Source organism: Mobula birostris, chromosome 16 (genome assembly GCF_030028105.1).
Source record: "Mobula birostris isolate sMobBir1 chromosome 16, sMobBir1.hap1, whole genome shotgun sequence".
Classification (NCBI taxonomy): Eukaryota; Metazoa; Chordata; class Chondrichthyes; order Myliobatiformes; family Myliobatidae; genus Mobula; species Mobula birostris.
Window position 1 is genome coordinate 25,159,195 of NC_092385.1, and position 18,626 is coordinate 25,177,820.

At 38.4% G+C, this 18,626-nt stretch overlaps 1 protein-coding gene across 11 annotated transcripts in view; it reads left to right on the plus strand.

The window, feature by feature from the left end:
• slmapa (sarcolemma associated protein a) overlaps positions 1–18,626 on the plus strand; it is a 196,152-nt gene that overhangs the window by 76,085 nt on the left and 101,441 nt on the right. For all 11 annotated transcript variants that reach the window (XM_072280435.1, XM_072280436.1, XM_072280437.1 and 8 more), the window contains exons 5-11: positions 4,533–4,595; positions 5,852–5,947; positions 6,574–6,645; positions 10,049–10,189; positions 11,839–11,976; positions 12,913–13,081; positions 13,736–13,786. In XM_072280435.1, coding sequence (XP_072136536.1) covers positions 4,533–4,595; positions 5,852–5,947; positions 6,574–6,645; positions 10,049–10,189; positions 11,839–11,976; positions 12,913–13,081; positions 13,736–13,786 — 730 coding nt within the window. The remainder of the gene's footprint in view (positions 1–4,532; positions 4,596–5,851; positions 5,948–6,573; positions 6,646–10,048; positions 10,190–11,838; positions 11,977–12,912; positions 13,082–13,735; positions 13,787–18,626) is intronic.

Below are 18,626 nucleotides of genomic sequence, written 5' to 3' on the forward strand. Positions count from 1 at the left end.
AGATAAGAGGGTAATGGTTGATAACCCTTATTCTGGCTAGAGGTTTCTGACTCTTCCAGAAGGTCTGTACTGGAACTTCTGCTGTTTGCGATACATCTAAGTGACTTGGATAAAAAAAGTTGTTGGGTGCATTAGTAAGTTTGTAGACAACACAGAGTCTTGGCTTTGTGGATATTGCAGAAGGATACAGCAGGGTCAGTTGCAGATACGAGAGGAGAAATGCAGATGGAGTTTAATCTGGCCAAGTGTGAGATATTACACTTCGGAAGTTAAAATGTAAAGGGGCAGTATACTGTTAATAGCAAAACCCCTAGCAGCATTGAGGGATGTACCAAGAGATCTTGGGGTCTAAGGCCTTAGCTCTCTGAAGGGGACTGCATAGGTTGATAGGATGTTAAAGAAGGCAAATGACATGTTTGCATTTACTGGTCAAGACATGGACTTCAAGAGTCAGGAAGTTATGTATGTTGCAGCATTATAAAACTCTGGTTAGGTTCCATTTAGAGCATTGTGTTCTATTTTGTTTGCTTATTTTAGGAAGGCTGTGGAGACTTGGAGAGGGTGCAGAAGGTGTTTACCAGGATGCTGCTTGGATTAAAGAGCATGTGGTATAAGGAGAGTTTGGTCAAACCTGGGTTCTTTTTACCTGCAGCAGTAGAGGCTCAGAGGCGACCTGATAGAGGTTGATAGGGTTGTGAAAGGCATGGATAGACGGTGGTGTCTATTACCCAGGGTCAAAATGTCTAATACTGTAGGGCATGCATTTAAGATGAGAGGGGGTAGGGAGAGGCGTGGGACAAGTTTTTTTTACATGGAGAATAGTGAGTGCCTGGAATGTATTGGAACAGTGTGGGTGGAGGCAAATATGATAGAGCTGTTTAAGAGGCTCTTAGATTGGCACATGAATTTGCAGAGAATAGAGAGAGAGGGACTTTGGGTAGGCAGAAAGGATTAGTTTAATTAGTTCAGCCATCACGAGTCAAAGAACCTGTTTCTGTGCCGTATGTTTTATGTTTTATTTCTGTACTACTGGCAGTGAAAGAATTCTGTCAAGTCTCTAATGATCTTGTTTCAATAAGATGGCTTATCATTCTTCTAAACTCTAGAGAATATGGGTCCATTTGATTCAGGCCCTCTTAGGATCTCAGTAATCATTTTAGTGAACTATTTCCTTGGATTTCCCTTGGGTAGATAGCCATTACTCGAGTTACCTTCTTGTTGGAACTGTTTAGATTTTATTCATAACTGAATTGTTAGCATTTTCAACTCTTTTCTCAGAGAGGTAGTAGACTTGTGTCCTATTACAGAAACTTGAGCATAAAACCTAGTGCATGGTCTGAGATGCTGTTGTCCAGTACAGTTGTAAAACAATGATTAGGAAGTAAGAGTTATCATCTGGTCATGAGTTATCTCTCACTGAACATTGCTTAACTCATTACTGCTTTTTGTTAAAGTTTGTTTTGCACAAATTGTCTTTTAATTCCGGCATGACTCCTTTAAAAGTATTTCATCATGTCAAGAAGGAAGGTCAAGACCTTGATGCAAGATCTTACATTTCCACATGGGTTTACCTGCAATCATAGAGAGGATGCTCATATCAGCCATTGCTCTCTGGTTTGGTGCAGCATCCCCTCACAATGTATGAAAATTACAACAAACTATCAGCTCAGCAGAAAAGGTGATTGGCTGAAGCCTACCATTGCTTCGGGTATGTGTCAAGGACAAAGAAGTGGGCAGGAACTGTCATTGTGGACACAACCCACCCAGCCAACTCCCTTTTCCAAATGCTGTCTTCTGGAAAGCACGAATGGGCTATTAAAACAAAAACTTCACTCTGTCTTAAAAGTTTCTTCCCACAGGCAGTTTATCTAATCAAGCATTTAAGTTAGCCCCTTCACCACCCACCTGTTGTCTGTTACCTCAGTCTCTGCACTATACTGTAAATACTTTAAACCACTTCTTATAATGCTTCTTACATTGTAAATATATGCTGCTATTTATGCACAGTTTATTCCATATCTATACTTCAATCTCCAACTTTATTTTTTTTATATAATTCTTTATTCTTTGTGATTGTTAACTGTTTATTGTTGCATGTCATGGCAGCATACTACAGCAAATTCCTAATGCATGTAAATATGTATGGTAAATAAATTTGATCCTTAATCCTGATGCTCCAACCTCTTTGTAAGTCCAGGTCAGTGAATCATTACAAAACAGAAAATGTTGTAAAAACTCAGCAAGGTCTGTAGCATTTGTGGAAAGAGAAACAGTCAATGCCAAGGCTCAATGACCTTTTGCAATTTCTGACTTGCTGAGTTTTTGACCATTTTCTATTTTGTTTCAGGTTTCCACCATCTGTATTTTCTGTTGATTTTCATCTAATACATTATTCCTTTCCTCCAATTGTTGGATCTGGATGTTAACTTCAAATCATTTGTGTACAAGGAGCCCAAGAATTTAGTAGTTCCTGAACTCAAAGGTGATGAAATTTAAAAAGGAAGTTGCATATGTCACAGTCCAATGTAAGAAAAGTTGACTTGTAAAAATAGATCGAGAGAAGTTAAGGGATTAATAGAGCAGCAGGGTGTACATCAGTACAGTAATATTGTATTTTATACTCCAGATCATGGCACCTTATGCACCCACCATATCTTCTACCCACCATAATTCATGATGGATAATGTCAATATAAGTCAGTGATACCAAGGTTGTTTCACTAGTTTTACGAGCTAACTGCAATGTACAGCATCTGCTGCTATCCAAGAAACATTACCTATAAGTCCTAAAGTGCATGTAAAGCCACAATTCGGTTGTCTCCTGGTTTGCAGAAACAATAATTACAATTTGTGCATTCATGCCCGTTGCATTTTTTCTTCAGAATACTTGCATTTATGTCATTAGGTAAATGATTTTTAGGAAGATTTTCTGTAAAAATGTGTTCTGGAAAACCCATTTTGTATGTCTCATCTCAGTGGAGAAGGTTAATTTTTAACTCTTAATTGCAGAGCAACCTGTTGCAGAGTGAGACTAATTGAATTCCTCTATTTGTCAAAATATGCATGATATCTAGATTGGCCTCATTGTATGCCAGGACAAGGCTATAAATGACTTAAGTGCTGAAGTACATTTTGCTTCAAACATTTGAGAAAAAGAAGTAATTAATATATTTTTGTAACATGTTGGGTGACCATTGCTTTAATACTTTGCGTCTTTTCAGGCATGGGTGTTTCTGAAGGGGCCTACCATTGAATGGACAGAACATGTTTTAATTTCCACTTGAATTAGGTTGAGCTACATGGCTGAGAGTTTTGCCCAAATTTAGAAATTAATGAAATAAGAAAAAATTTCAACGTTTATTCTGTTTCCCCTTGAAGTCTCAAGTAGTTATTAAGACCCGCAACTGCTACCTTGGCTGAGATAAACCGATGATAGAGACTAAAGATTGAAACTGGGCTTTGTGTTCCATTCTGTATAATAACATACAGAAGTTTTTCCTGAGGGTGGTCTTCGTACAAGTATTGAGCAGTAAATATTCTGCCCAGTCCATATTTTATATTTATTTGATCACTTGATTGTGAATGGAAAGCAAAAAAAATGTTTCTTTTGTACTTAAATGTGAATTTCATTTTACTGAAGTATTGAAAAATATCAACAAATGTGCCAACAGATGTTAATTTCATATAGAACCTTAAATTCTTAAACATCACTTCAAAATCTGCTCTAAGAAGGTGGTAGTTTTCATATTGCCATTCATGAACTGTTCATTGATCCTCTCACAACATTGTCAAAAAAGAATTGATAATAAATACTCAGGAATTTAAGCAAAATGTAAACAAGACTGAAAGAGTACTGAGAAAATTTACAAGAATGTTGTCAGGTCTGGAGGACCTGAGTTGTAAGGAAAGATTGAATAGGTTAGGACTGTATTCCTTAGAATATAGAAGATTGAGGACATTGATAGAGGTATACAGAATTCTGAGGGGTATAGATAGGGTAAATGCAAACAGGCTTTTTCCACTGAGGTTAGGTGGGACTACAACCAGAGGTCGTGGCTTAAGGGTGAAAGGTGAGAAATTTAAGGGGAACATGAAGGGAAACTTCTTCACTCAGAGGGTGGTGAGAGTGTGGAATGAGCTGCCAGCACAAGTGGTGCATGCTAGCTTGATTCAATGTTTAAGAGAACTTTGGGTAGGTACACGGATAGTAGGGCTATAGTCCCTGTGCAGGTTGATGGGAGTAGGTAGGTTATGATTAGATGGGCTGAGGGCCTGTTTCTGTGCTGTGCCTCTCTATGACTCTAAAATCAACACAGCTAACATTTTAGCCTCAATGTTAAACATGTTTCTTTCTCCATAGTTGCTGTATAACTGCTAAATATTTTATACAGTTTCTGTTTTGCAATTTCACCATCTGTAGTGTTTTGCTTTTAATCAAAATGTGAGATTCCATTCTGAAAATCATTTTTTTAAAGTTTCTTCACACTCCTTTGAAAGAGTTTACGTTGAACAAGTGTCTCCTTTACTTCCCAGGTAGCTGCTAATTCTCCCAGTATGTATTCTCAGGAACTATTCCAGCTCTCACAGTATTTACAGGTAAATCCCACCAGTGGCTGCCGCTCTTTGGTATTCTATCAAATTACCTTATTTGATTTTATCCTGTTGAGTCATCAACTTATTTACATTTAATTCCAATGATTTATTATACACCTTTGTTGTATTTAGTTGTGTAACTAATGGAGATGTTATTGTATATTAGTTTAATGTTTGGGAGAGATGCAAGGAAGGAACGCGATAAGTAATAGGAATTTTAAATTTGTATTAATAAAATGAAGAGAATGTTAAGCTAATGCTTTGGGCAATGTGGCTGGACAAATAGTGATTATTGACTATGAAACTGGAGGAGGGCTTCAAAATAATCTGAAGGATATATGCAGGAAGCAAACATAACTTGTTTGCATTGTCAACCAGAACAATGCAGAAGGAGAGCACAATGTGACGCTATTTAGATAGACATAGTATTTTGCAAACCTAGTCCTATTAAGCCAGATGAGAATAATATTCACTTGAGATGAACTTGACTATTGAAAGGCTGAAAATAGTGGCTGAATAAATGAAATGCAATAAAACCTCTGAGGGATGGGATTAGCAATTAGGATCAAAAAATTAATTTTGGATTTTCCAGGTGAAGGTTGTGAAAAGGTTGTAGAATGTTCAGAACATAGAAAATAGATTTATAATGCAAAATTTAATTTTTCTGTGGGATGAAATGGACTGACCTGAAAAAAACTCATCCTTCCCCTCTATCCCCACCCCCTCTTCAACCCCCCCTTCACGACCCCTCTCCCCCGACCCTTTCTCTCCGCCCTCCCCCAGCCCCCCTCTCTCTCCGCCCTCCCCCAGCACCCCCTCTCTCTGCCCTCCCCCCCGGCCCCCCCCCTCCACCCTCCCCCCTCCCCGCCCTCCCCCCTCCCCGGCCCCCCCCCCTCTCTCCGCCCACTCCCGGCCCCCTCTCTCCGCCCACTCCCGGCCCCCCCTCTCTCCGCCCACTCCCGGCCCCCCCTCTCTCCGCCCACTCCCGGCCCCCCCTCTCTCCGCCCACTCCCGGCCCCCCTCTCTCCGCCCTCCCCCCGGCCCCCCCGCCCTCCCCCTGGCCCCCCCTCTCTCCACCCTCCCCCGGCACCCCCTCTCTCCGCCCACGGCCTCCTCCCCAACTCTCCTCTCCCCTTACACTCCTCTTTCCCCTTCCCTCCCCTCCCTCTATCTATCATATTCTGGTTAATTTTAATTATCAACATTTTACAGTATACTACTGTATTAAAACATTGCTGATACTTTTTTCCTAATGTCAGGAGGCCTTGCACCGAGAACAGATGTTGGAACAGAAATTAGCCACCCTTCAACGGCTTCTTGCTAATACTCAAGAGGCATCAGACAGTAGCTGGCAGGTACTTTCAGGCTGTTCTCGCTACGTAAATCTAATTTTTAGAATGTGGTTTGATCACTGTCAAAGCAAGAACTTCAGTTTTGATGAAGGGCTAGTCATAAATGAGATTCAATTGAGCACAAAAAATTTTCAAAGTGTCGCACAACTAAAACATCTGACTATTCCACAGCTTTCAAGTGTAATTTAAGGCAATTATCCTCTCAATATTGGAATTGATTGCTTCAGATTGTGGAACTGCCACCAGCAATCATAGCAGTTGCGAAGGGGAATCATGTTTGAATAAGGTTCAGTGATTTATAAAAAAAATACCCTTTTCCACATTAAACTTAAATATTGTGTTATCAGTAAAGACTAAAATATAAATGATTGCTTTTTATTATCTAAAAAAACAGATAAAAATTAGAATGTAAAGAGTTTTATTTGCTTTCCTGTGTCATTGCGCTAAGCATTTCAGGACATCAGGACATTATCCATAGTTGATAGTCTGAATTGGAATAGATTATTTTGCTGTATTTATCCTGTTCTCATCAGTCGGAACCAGAGAATTGATTAATATTCAGCAAGATCCTTGGGTAACTTGCACCGAAGTTATTTTTTTCCCCATGTGATTTTGTGATGCTATTTCAGGCTTTAATAGATGAAGACAGGTTACTATCAAGGCTAGAAGTAATGGGCAACCAGCTGCAAGCTTATTCAAAAGTAAGTAATATCATTCTTCATTTGCCTCAATACACATATATCTGAAATGGATGGCTGTGGTTGTAAAGCAAGACTCAAAATTATCTTTAATTACATGTTAAGGATAAAGTGGGATTTCAAAAGGTCTTCAAACTTATAAAATTCCCTGAACACTGGTCTGTAAATATATTGATTATTATGATTAAGGGAATTAAGTGTTGTAGGAAAATGCATTAAGTGACTAAGTGCTATTAATTTACATAATACTGTTCTGTCAAAGTTGAGTTTATTGTCATATCCGCAAGTACATGTATGCACAGATGGAATGAAAGCAGCATGTCTGGCATATCATCAAATAAACAACACTCACAAGGAAAGCAAATTAAACATAAATGATAAACAATTCTTACAAGAGCAAAATATTTAGAACAAAGAAAGTCCATAAGTCCATTTTGGTTGCTAAGTTATCAGAGTGTTACTAAATTGTAATGATGATTAGGATTTTGCCAGTTGGTTCAAGAACCAAATTAATTCAACACTTTTAAAAAAAAGTAGTAGCACCACATTTGGAAATTAAGGATATAAAACGAAACAAAGAATATTAGCTTGAAATAACTTCACAAGTTCAAAGAATTAAATGGCTAGGTAATTACTATTTTTATATAATCTGGGAAACCAAGTTGCTAATTAGGAAAAACTGTGACAAAAATAAATAAAAGAATTTTATTTGTTGATACTCTGTTACCTATTTTAGCTGCTTCTTGATTTTTCATTCTGATTTAGTCTTTTTGAAATAATGTGCTTTATTTGGTTTGATTCAGTTTATATTTTCAATTACATTTGGAAAAGGTCAAATACAAGAATGACAAGTGTCGTCCTATATCCAATGGCTATATGCAAATTGTGGAATCACTGATCATGTAAAGAGTAAAATCTAAAATATCATGTGTTTTTAAAAATTTGTTTAACAAAAAATGTGCTTTGCATGTGTGGTTATGCTTTTGATCATTCAACACCCTGAAGTAAAGTTTCCCACTGCAAAAACAATACATTAACAAGTTACTTAGAAACATAGAAAACCTACAGCACAATACAGGCCGTTTGGCCCACAATGCTTTGCCGAACATGTACTTACTTTAGAAATTACCTAGGGTTACCCATAGCACTCTATTTTTCTAAGCTCCATGTACCTATCCAGGAGTCTCTTAAAAGACCCTATTGTGTCTTGAAGGAAAGAAAACAACTTCATTAACATTTGACTCATACGAATATAGCGTACAGAAGTTCTATCCGAGGCATAGTAGGAAATAATTTTGGATAGTGTAGATCACTCTGATATTTAATTTATATAAAGTAAATTACACAAAAGGATTGAAGGTTAGGTTCATCAGGCTCCTTTATGATTTGTATTTGTTTATTTTAAATGAGGCCACCTCATGGTTTCCTTGCAGTTAGGCATCATATTGTGTATCTGCACCACAGGCAAACCAATCTCTTGGATTTGGTAGCTCATACAATCTGTCACTGGAAATCCATTAAAAAATATAGCAGTACAACACTTGCTTCAATCATACAATCAAGTCATATGTACATTGAAACATACAGTGAAATCCATCATCTGTGTCAATTACCAACATAGTCTGAGGATTGTGCTGGGAGTAGCTCACAAGTGTTACATTTCCAGTGTTACGCTTCCACTTCCACCACACTTCCAGCTCCAACGCAGCATGCCCACAACCAACTAACCCTAACCTATACATCTTTGGAATGTGGAAGGAAAGTGGAGCACCTGGAGGAAAACCATGCGGTTATGTGGAGAACATACAAACTCCTTACATACTGCGGTGGCAATTGAACCTTGATTACTGCTCATTGGCACTGTAAAGTGTTGCACTAGTTGCTACGTTGCTCTTCATATCATCTTTAACAAATTTATCAGAGCACTTTATAAATGTAACGGGTGAATAGCGAGAAATCATTTGATGTGATTTATCTGGATTTCCAGGAGGATTTCAATAAGATACCACCTGTAAAGTTACTTTATATTGAATACCACCACCAATAAACAGAAATGTACCCTACAATGCTCTAAAGGTATTGCCATGCATAACCAAACACATTAGAATGTTTAACTACCTATAAAGGAATTGTATTAGCCAACTGTCTTCAGTTGAATGCATTGATACCAACAAGCAGTGATTGTTTATGGAGATAAATCTTGTGATTTCAAAACCAAGGACTGCCATCTATGTGAGCAGTGCGCGGGGAGCCACTTCACACATGCTGTCTGGAAACTGATCACCAAATGTATACTAGCAAGGAATGGTTCCTCATTGTGAACAAGTGCATAGATGTATCCGTTTCTGAAGGTTTGAGATGGGTGCTGGGACCAACTTCATGTATATGCATATTCGTTGATAATGAAGACGACAATGGGATAGAATTCTACTAAGTCAAATCCAATTTAGGGAAGAATGTCTGTGCAGATTACCCACTGCATTTTCATGAATTCTATTTTGGATGCTTCTTGGAGTACAATGGATTATGGAATACTGTCAACAAAATAGTTGGAACCACTAATTGTAACTTCTGATATTTTACATTCAAATTTCATTTTGTAGAAATTGTAAAATTGCCTGTAGTTTTCAGTGAAATCTGGGCAAATGAATTCTAAATTTGGGAAAAGGCAAGTTAAAAATGGTTATCAATAATTGGTATTATTACAAAGGAACAGAGCGGCCCAGTAGCATAGTGGTTAGCACTTTACAGTACCAGTGACCCAGGTTCAATTCCTGCTGCTGTCCGTAAGGAGTTTGTATGTTTTCCCTGTGACCATGTAGGTTTCCTTCGGGTGCTCCAGTTTCCTCCCACAGTCCAAAGGCGTACTGATTGGTAGATAAATTGGTCATTGTAAATCATCCTGTAATTAGACTAGGGATAAATTGAGAGTTGCTAGACAATGGGGCTCGTTGAGCTGGAAGGACCTATTCCACACTGTATCTCAACAAATACATAAATTGAAAAATATTGCCCTTACCAAAACATTAACCAATTACATCAAGAAATGATTGCATCACCACCTATAAATTCCTGAACCCCAGGACTAAAATCTTACAATACCTCCAGGACGAGAGGAAAAAAGATTTACTGATAGTTTGATTTCCTAGAAGAAATCAGTTAATGTTCAATTCATGTGAATAAAAATATTTTTAAAACATAAATTCTTAGTGTTTAATTGAAATAATTATTTTTAACACCCCATGTATTTGTTGGATCAGCCAAATTCAATATTCACTTGGCAACATTTCAATATACGCAATGCTTGATTAAGGATGGATAAAAGTTAAGATCTTATTAACATTATAATATCTCATGCAACTGAATTTTAAACTACACAATTGCCTTCTCTGTGTGTACCCAACAGAACCAAACTGAAGATGGCATAAGGAAAGAGTTGGTGACGTTACAAGAAGATAAACATAGCTACGAGACAACAGCCAAAGAGTCCTTGAGGCGGGTCCTTCAGGAGAAAATAGAAGTAGTCAGAAAGCTGTCAGAGGTGGAGGTAATTACATTGATAAATGATTCTTATGATTTTTAAAAGGAGGAGTTGCTTCTTTGAAAAGATCTTTGGACATATTATCTTGAAATACTGGATCTTGTCCACCAAGATAACTCCACAATATTGTTTAAAACTGCTGTTTGGTGATATTTCATAGACATCTTGGGCTCAGATTTATCAATACAACATTGCCAGGTCTTACTGGAACTATGGATATGAAATACTTCTCCCCTTAAGAAGTAGGTGCACAACAATTAACTGTCAATTTCTTTAATTTCTTAAAAATAGTTGTAAGAATACCTTGGAAAATAGTTTATTTTTGGATAATATTCTTCTCAGAATGCATATGGCCAAGACATTTCTACCATGGTCAATGCCATGATTGTTTGTTGTATAATAATTAGACTTTTAAATGCTGAGTACCTTTTGAAAGAGATTGTTTGTGAATGGAGGGTATTAAGCACACAAACAGAATTGTGTCCAGATCAGCCATGATCCATCTCATTGAATGACAGCATGGCTTCAGGGGACTAAATAGCACCCTGCTGTTTCTGTGCTTTTGAACTAACCAGCTAATTGGCTTAGTTTTAGACTATTTTGCAGCAATTAGCTGAAGTTTCATAGAAATAGTTAAAAAGGTATAAAAAGACTAACCACCATTTAACTAAATGAAATACAAAGAACAAATTAGAACATTATCGATGCTACTACAGTACTATAAAACTGTGTAATAGTTCTTCATAGTTATCGACAGAGCAATTCATCCACTGTGTGCTGGCATGTTCTCTTGACTGACTGTAAATGAACAAAATCAGCGCAAATACCTAATGTAGATAATGGACTGCCTTCATGCAATGCTATCAACAATTGTGCCCTCCAAATCTTCATTTTCTTTGTAACATTCAAGATGATTGTCAATACCTTCAAATTCTTCGTAGTTTCTAACTTGGTGAAATAGTGAAATAATTTAATTTTCACTTCCAGCCGTTTCTGGTATCTCCAAGCCTGAATACTTGAAACTGCAGTGAGCAAAACAATTTTGAGTTGTCTAATTTCTCACCAACTATCAGTGACAAAATTCATTGCTTTTTGAACACAAGCCCACACAACTGACACTACTTCAGAATTGTTCACTCGAAGCATAGTGTTGTGTATACTGGGTATACAAGTGCACGCATCTGACAACTAATTAGAAACTGTTAAGCAGCAGTCTCCTGCCCCAATTAAATTGGATAATATCCCAAGTAAACAAAGGGAATCCCGGCTATTCTCTCGATTTGTTCTTGTCCTTTAAGAGTCGTCCCAAATAAACAGCTGCCCTGATTACCAATGGCCCATGTAATCGAAATCTACAGTACTTCAAACTTTACTAATTAAAGAAAAAATGAGAGACCAAAATTACCTTGCTATTTTCATCCGGCATAGTGAATGTTCTGCCCTTGGTTTATTTTTGGTAAGTGCAGAGAAAAGAGGTCAATGTGAACCATATCTAATCCTGTAAAGGAGAAATTAATGCTAAATCTAAGCCATGCATGTCTGTTGCACTGATGGAGTTTAAGGTGAAAGCGGATACTGCTTGGATCTGAAATTATTTCACAAATAATGCTATATATAATGTGTGTAATATGTAGTTTTTTTATTTCATTGTACAGCGAAGTCTGAGTAACACGGAGGATGAATGCACCCATTTGAAGGAAATGAACGATAGAACACAGGAAGAACTAAGAGAACTGGCCAATAAATACAATGGAGCTGTAAATGAAATAAAAGAATTTGCAGACAAATTAAAGGTGAGATTGAATATTTACATTCTTTAGTTAACTGAAATTTTAAACCAGTTTTTCCCTCTTATACTGGGAAATTTTAAAATTACTTTTAGGAGGAGCCTTCACGTAGAAGGAAGATATTCCAAAATTGACTTTCAAGGTCCCTGTAATTTGGATTGTGCATGACAATGGACTTGGGTGCATACAGAAAATATTAATATTTTCTTTTGTAAGATGTGCAGCTGGCAGATGCATTGCAATGTTAGAATGAAAGAATGATTGCTATTAAGAGCAAGAAGAAATTGCTAAAGGATGCTGTGCCTTTTGATCGTAAAAAAAGCAGTTGTGGATATTGTTAGTTAAGCTATTCTTATACTTTTTAAAATCTTTTTTCTATATCTAATTAGATCTTCAGGTTGACTAGTCTGTGATCAGTTGTTGAACTGAAACAGGGGTAAAGTTGAGTAAGAAGAATTTTGGAGTACCAAGAACTTAAGATTCCGTTTCAGTGCAGGAAGATAGAAGGAGGAAACAATTTGGGGGCAAAAAGCACTGTGAAAAACTGATATAGCTGATTTAAATATGCTTAAAATGTTCAGAATGATAAGCAAATTCTAAGGAAATTGTCTACCAGAAAGATAAATAAGACTATTAAATAAGATACAAGTAAAACCATTAAGTGAGAGGCAATAAGGAAGTGTTAATTTTGATGATATCGATCTGAAGTGTAATGGCATGCTGTGCCTACTATTTCCCCTGTAGTTTTGTGCTAAAAATGAAAAAAGATTACTTTAATTGGCCTATTAGCAAACGAGCTAAATTCAGTTTAGGTGGAAAATGTTACTTGGAATTGATTATTAAATAACACTGTCAAATGTAGAAATTGTTGATGCTTTGAAAAACAGTAATCAGATTATTTATTTTTAATGAATTTAACATGTAATTTTTGCCCGTGAGCAGCAAGCAGAAGGGAGACAAGAGGAGATTGAACAAAAGGGCCTGTCTGAGAGAAAGGAGCTGCAGCACAGAATAGCTGAAATGGAAGAGAAAGAACAGGCACTCCAGGCTCGGATTGAAGCTCTGCAGGCTGACAATGACTTCACCAATGAAAGACTTACGGCTCTACAAAGTAAGTTGAACTTGCAAATCCTCATTGCTCAAAGGAAAATTATAAGAGATTAATAAACTTTTTATTTGGGTAATATATAGCAATTTTTGTTATTATTACTGAAAAATATATTCCAACAGCTCAGTTGAACTTGGCTGAGCTGCTGTTTCTCCTTCTTCATCGTCTTCAGCCACACAGTATATACATTGTGTTCCATTTAACAACTTTACTTTTTCCTTCTTGTGCTCTTGAAAATAGCTAACTACAACATGTATACTACAGATTTTCTAAATGTGCTGACTTTTTTCCAGTTAATAAATTCAATTTCTGTCTTGTTTTCTCTTTGTGTTCATGTCTGTTCGTGAGATAAAATAAGTAATTTCTGATCTTGGTCCCTGACAGCGAGTGCTTTCTTGATCTTCTTAAAGCTAGCTAGTTCGAATTTGATAAAGTATTCTTTCTTAAAATAAGTTGATAAATTATGCATTGTTCATTCAGACATTGTCCTAATAGTAATGTCACTAGTTGTTGCAAATACAGTAGCAATAATAAGGATTTGTATTGTTAATTGATTTATTTCCAATTTATCCAAAATGTTTAATGTGTATGAAGTATTTAAACTTCTGAATATAATTGTAATTAAGTCTAAATTCTACTGTTTTCTTTTCAATGCAGTACGATTGGAACAACTTCAGGAGAAAAATATGAAGGAACACAACAGTATAGGTGAGTTTAATAAAAATGATTGAAGTATGTTTTTCGATGCAGGTAATATCAGAATTTTGGGCGATCTATAATGCTTTGAAGTTCATGTCATGCCTTTTGATTCAAACATCAAGAAAAATTCCTTCAGTAGTGATTCAGTTTATGAAATCTTTTGCTATATGTTGATACAGAAAAATTCTTCTGTTGTTTCCAAAAATGTCATCAGTAATACTTAATAAGCACAGGTTGCTGTTAAGACTGCATCTAACAAAACCAGGAAAATTGATTTGATTTCCCTAATCTGTGAAAATATTCACAGCTCTTATATCCATGATAATCACTGCTATGTAGGTAAATTTATATCCGATTGTACTGCAATTGACCAATTCAGCATAATTATTGCATTGTCTTTATTCTGTATCTGAAGTATTGGAACTATAACTAGCTAAGTAAGCAGCAGGGAGAACTGAAGTAATGTGATATATTTTACTATATCAAAGGCTGCAGGTAGGTTGAAAAGAATGAGAAGAGCACCATAGTCATTGTTACTTATTGCTCCACTTTGGACTATTTTCATGGTGTCTCTTGTGGTTCAAGCATTATCTTTGTGAGAATGACGAGCATAAATTTGGGAGATGCTAACTTGTTCAGATACTTTAGAGAGAGAGAGAGGAATGTGGAAGTGCAGACAACATCCTCCGATGTTCCTGTCAGAATGTTGACAGATTTCTTAAAACATTCAGGCAGTCACAAATTCATGGCAATTGCCTTTGAGAATTATAGTTTTCAATATTAAGTCATTATGTTCGCTTGCAGTAATTTCCCCATCACTAATGATAAATCAACAGGTATGTAGTGTTAAAGTATTTCAGCTTTTCAACTGAAGAGCTAGTTAGTGCAAATGGCAGAGAGTCAATTTTTTTGAACCATTGTGATCTCTTGTGACCTGTACAAGAAGGACAGGTTGTACTTGAGCCACAATATACTTGCAGGAAAATTTGCTAGTGTTACACATGAAGGTTTAAACTAGTTCACAGTGAGAGAGGAGGGGGTGGCGGTAAATGGTGCAACTCAAGTCAAGGAATAAAGCAGTAGAAGGAAAGGAAATTCAGTAAACTGGTCCACCAGGGTCACACTAAAGGCACAGAAAGGCAGACAGATGAGGCAGATAAACTCAGGGCGTGGATTGGCTCTGAGGACTGTGAATTTTATAGCCATGACAGAAACATGTCTGAGAGATGAGTAGGCTTTTTGATAAGAGCAGGCGTAATATCAGTACTTAAAGATAATGTTCTTGAGGGAATCGTCCAATGATGCTATATGGGTAGAAAGAAGAAGAGGACGGTCACTTCAGTAGGACTATATTTCGTTGTCCTTAGTACTCAGTGAGAACTTGAGGAACAGGTGTGCAGAGGATTTGCTCATAGTTGTAAGAATCACAGGGATGTATTAATGGGAGATTATAATTTCCCCAGAATTGATTGAGTCACCCAGAGTGTTACCTGGATAGGATGGAATTTGTGAAATATGTCCAGAAAATGTTCCTGAGACAGTGTACGAAGGGCTCTACTCAGGAAAAGTTCAAATTAAATTTATTATCAAAGTACATGTACAGTATGTCACCATATACAACCCTGTGATCCACAAAAAAGAGAAAATCTGCAGTTGCTGGAAATCAGAATAATAAACACAAAATGCTGGAGGAACACAGCAGGCCAGGCAGCATCTATGGAAAAGAGTAAACAGTTGACATTTTGGGCCAGGGTGCTTCATATAGGACTGGAAAGAAAGATGAGAAATCAGGGTAAGAAGGTGGGGGGAGGAGAGGAAGAGGTTCAAAGTAGTAGGTGATAGGTGAAACTGAGAGAGGGGGAGGGATGAAGTAAAGCACTGGGAAGTTGATTGGTGAAAGAGATAAAGGGCTGGAGAAGGGGGAATCTGATAGATAAGGACAGAAAGCCATGGAAGAAAGAGAAGGGGGTTGAGCATCAGAGGGATGTGATGGGTGGGCAAAGAGATAAGGTGAGAGAGGGAAATGGGAATGGTGAAGGAGGAATGGGGGCATTACAGGAAGTTAGAGAAATCGATGTTCATGCCATTAGGTTGGAGGAGTTCAGTGACTCCCTCTCTCATTGCTCCCCCTCTGATCTCTGCTGCCCTCCCAACTCTTTGACCATGTGCTTACCCAGATCCACCACCACAGCCACATATCCTTCCTGGGAACATGTCTTTGCTGCCATCTTGTGCCATATGGTCTGTCAGCCCAAGGCCTCCTGTACTGCTGCGATGTGGCCACGCTCAGGTTGGAGGAACAACACCTTATTTTCTGTCTGGGTGACAAAATGATAGACAAAATAATACTAATGAATAAATAAGCAATAAATATCTAGAGCATGAAATGAAGAGTCCTTGAAAGTGAGTCCATAGGTTGTGGGAATTGTTGAGTGATGGAACAAGTGAAGTTGAGTGAAGTTATCCCCTCTAGTTCAAAAGCTTGCTGGTTGAGGGTTAATAACTGTTCCTGAACTTGGTGGTGTGGGTTCTGAGACTCCTGTACCTCCTTTCTGTTGGCAGCAGCGAGAACATGGTCTGGATGGGGGGGGGGGGGTGTACCTTTGATGATGGGTGCTGTTTTTCTACGACAGTGCTCCTTGTAGATAGTTCAGTGGTGAGGAGTGCTTTACCTCTGAATGACTGGGCTCTATCCACTTCGTTTTGTAGACTTTTCCATTCAGGGGCATGGGTGTTTCCATACCAGGCTGGGGTGCAACTAGTCAGTATACTCTCCACTGCTCATCTATAGAGATCTGTTAAAGTTTTAGATCACATGGCAAATCTTAGCAAACTACAAAGAAAGTACTGCTATGCTTTCTTTGTAATGGCACTTGTGTGCTGGACCCAGGACATCCTCTGAAATTATAATGTTGAAAAATTTAAAGTTGTTGTTTATCTCCACCTCCAATCCTATGATGAGGACTGGCTCATGAACCTCTGGTTTCCTCCTGCTGCAGTCAATAATCAGCTCCTTGGCCTTGCTGACATTGAGTGACAGGTTGTTGTTATTACACCACTCAGCTAGATTTTCAAACTCCCTCCTTTATGCTGATCGGTCACCACTTGATTTGGCCTATGACAATAGTGTCATCAGCAAACCTGAATATGCCATTGGAGCTGTGCTTAGCCACACAGTTATAAGTGTAAAGCAAGTAGAGCAGGGGGGGTAAGCACACAGCATTGTGGTGTACCTGTGCTGATGGTGATAGTGGAGGAAATGTTGCCATTCTGAACTGGCTGGGGCAGCAAGTGAGGAAATTGAAGATCATTTTAGACAATAGACAATAGGTGCAGGAGTAGGCCATTCGGCCCTTCGAGCCAGCACCACCATTCACTGTGATCATAGCTCATCACCCACAATCAGTACCCCGTTCCTGCCTTCTCCCCATATCCCTTGACTCTACTATCTTTAAGAGCTCTATCTAACTCTTTCTTGAAAACATCCAGAGAATTGGCCTCCACTGCCTTCTGAGGCAGAACATTCCACAGATCCACAGCTCTCTGGGTGAAAAAGTTTTTCCTCAACTCCATTCTAAATGGCCTACCCCTTATTTTTAAACTGTGGCCTCTGGTTCTGGACTCCCCCAACATCGGGAACATGTTTCCTGCCTTGAGCGTGTCCAATCCCTTAATAATCTTATATGTTTCAATCAGATCCCTTCTCATCCTTCTAAATTCCAGTGTATACAAGCCCAGTCGCTCCAATCTTTCAACATATGACAGTCCCACCATCCTGGGAATTAACCTCGTGAACCTACACTGCACTCCCTCAATAGCTAGAATGTTCTTCCTCAAATTTGGAGACCAAAACTCACACAATACTCCAGGTGTGGTCTCACCAGGGCCCTGTACAACTACAGAAGGACTTCTTTGCTCCTATACACAACTCCCCTTGTTATGAAGGCCAACATGCCATTAGCTTTCTTCACTGCCTGCTGGACCTGCATGCTTATTTTCAGTGACTGATGAACACCTAAATCTTGTTGTACTTCCCCTTTTCCTAACTTGACACCATTCAGATCCAGTTGCACAAGGAAGTATTGAGGCAAAGATTTTGCAGCTTATTGATTAGTTTTGAAAAGATGATAGTGTTGAATGGTGAGTTGTCGTCAATAACTAGCATCCTGAAGTGTGCATCTTTGCTGTCCAGATATTCCAGGTTTGAATGAAGAACCAGTGAAATGGCATCTGCTGTTGACCTCTTGTGATAGTAGGCAAATTGGAGTAGATCGTGTCACTCCTCAGAAGGAGTTGATATGTTCCATCACCACCCTCTGAAAGCACTTCATCACAGTGCAAGTAAGTGCTACTGGATGCTAGTCATTGAGGCAGGTTACCATGTTTTCCTTGGGCACCTGTAAAACTGAAGTCTGCTTGAAGTAAGTGGGATCCTCAGTCTACCAAGGTGAGATGTTAAAGGTATGAGCGAGCACTCCAGCCAGTTGATCAGCATAGGTCTTCAGTACTTGGCCAGGTACCCCATCTGGGTTAGATGCTTTCTGTGGGTTTACCCTCCTGAAGGATGCTCTCACATCAGCCTCACAGGGAGTTTGTGAAGGTGCCTCCATGTTTTGTCAGTCAAAGTGAGTATAAAAGGCATTGATTTCACATAGATGACAACAAGGTTTCATTCCTATGTCCTTGATTTTACTTTGTCGGAGGTGATATGCTTCAAGCCCTGCCACAGCTGTCGAGCATCCTCCTGTGATTCCACTTAGGTCTAGAATTGCCACTTTGCCTGTGAGATGGCTTTCCATAGGTTGTACCTGGACTTGTACTTTACTTGGTTGCCAGGCCTGAAGTCCAC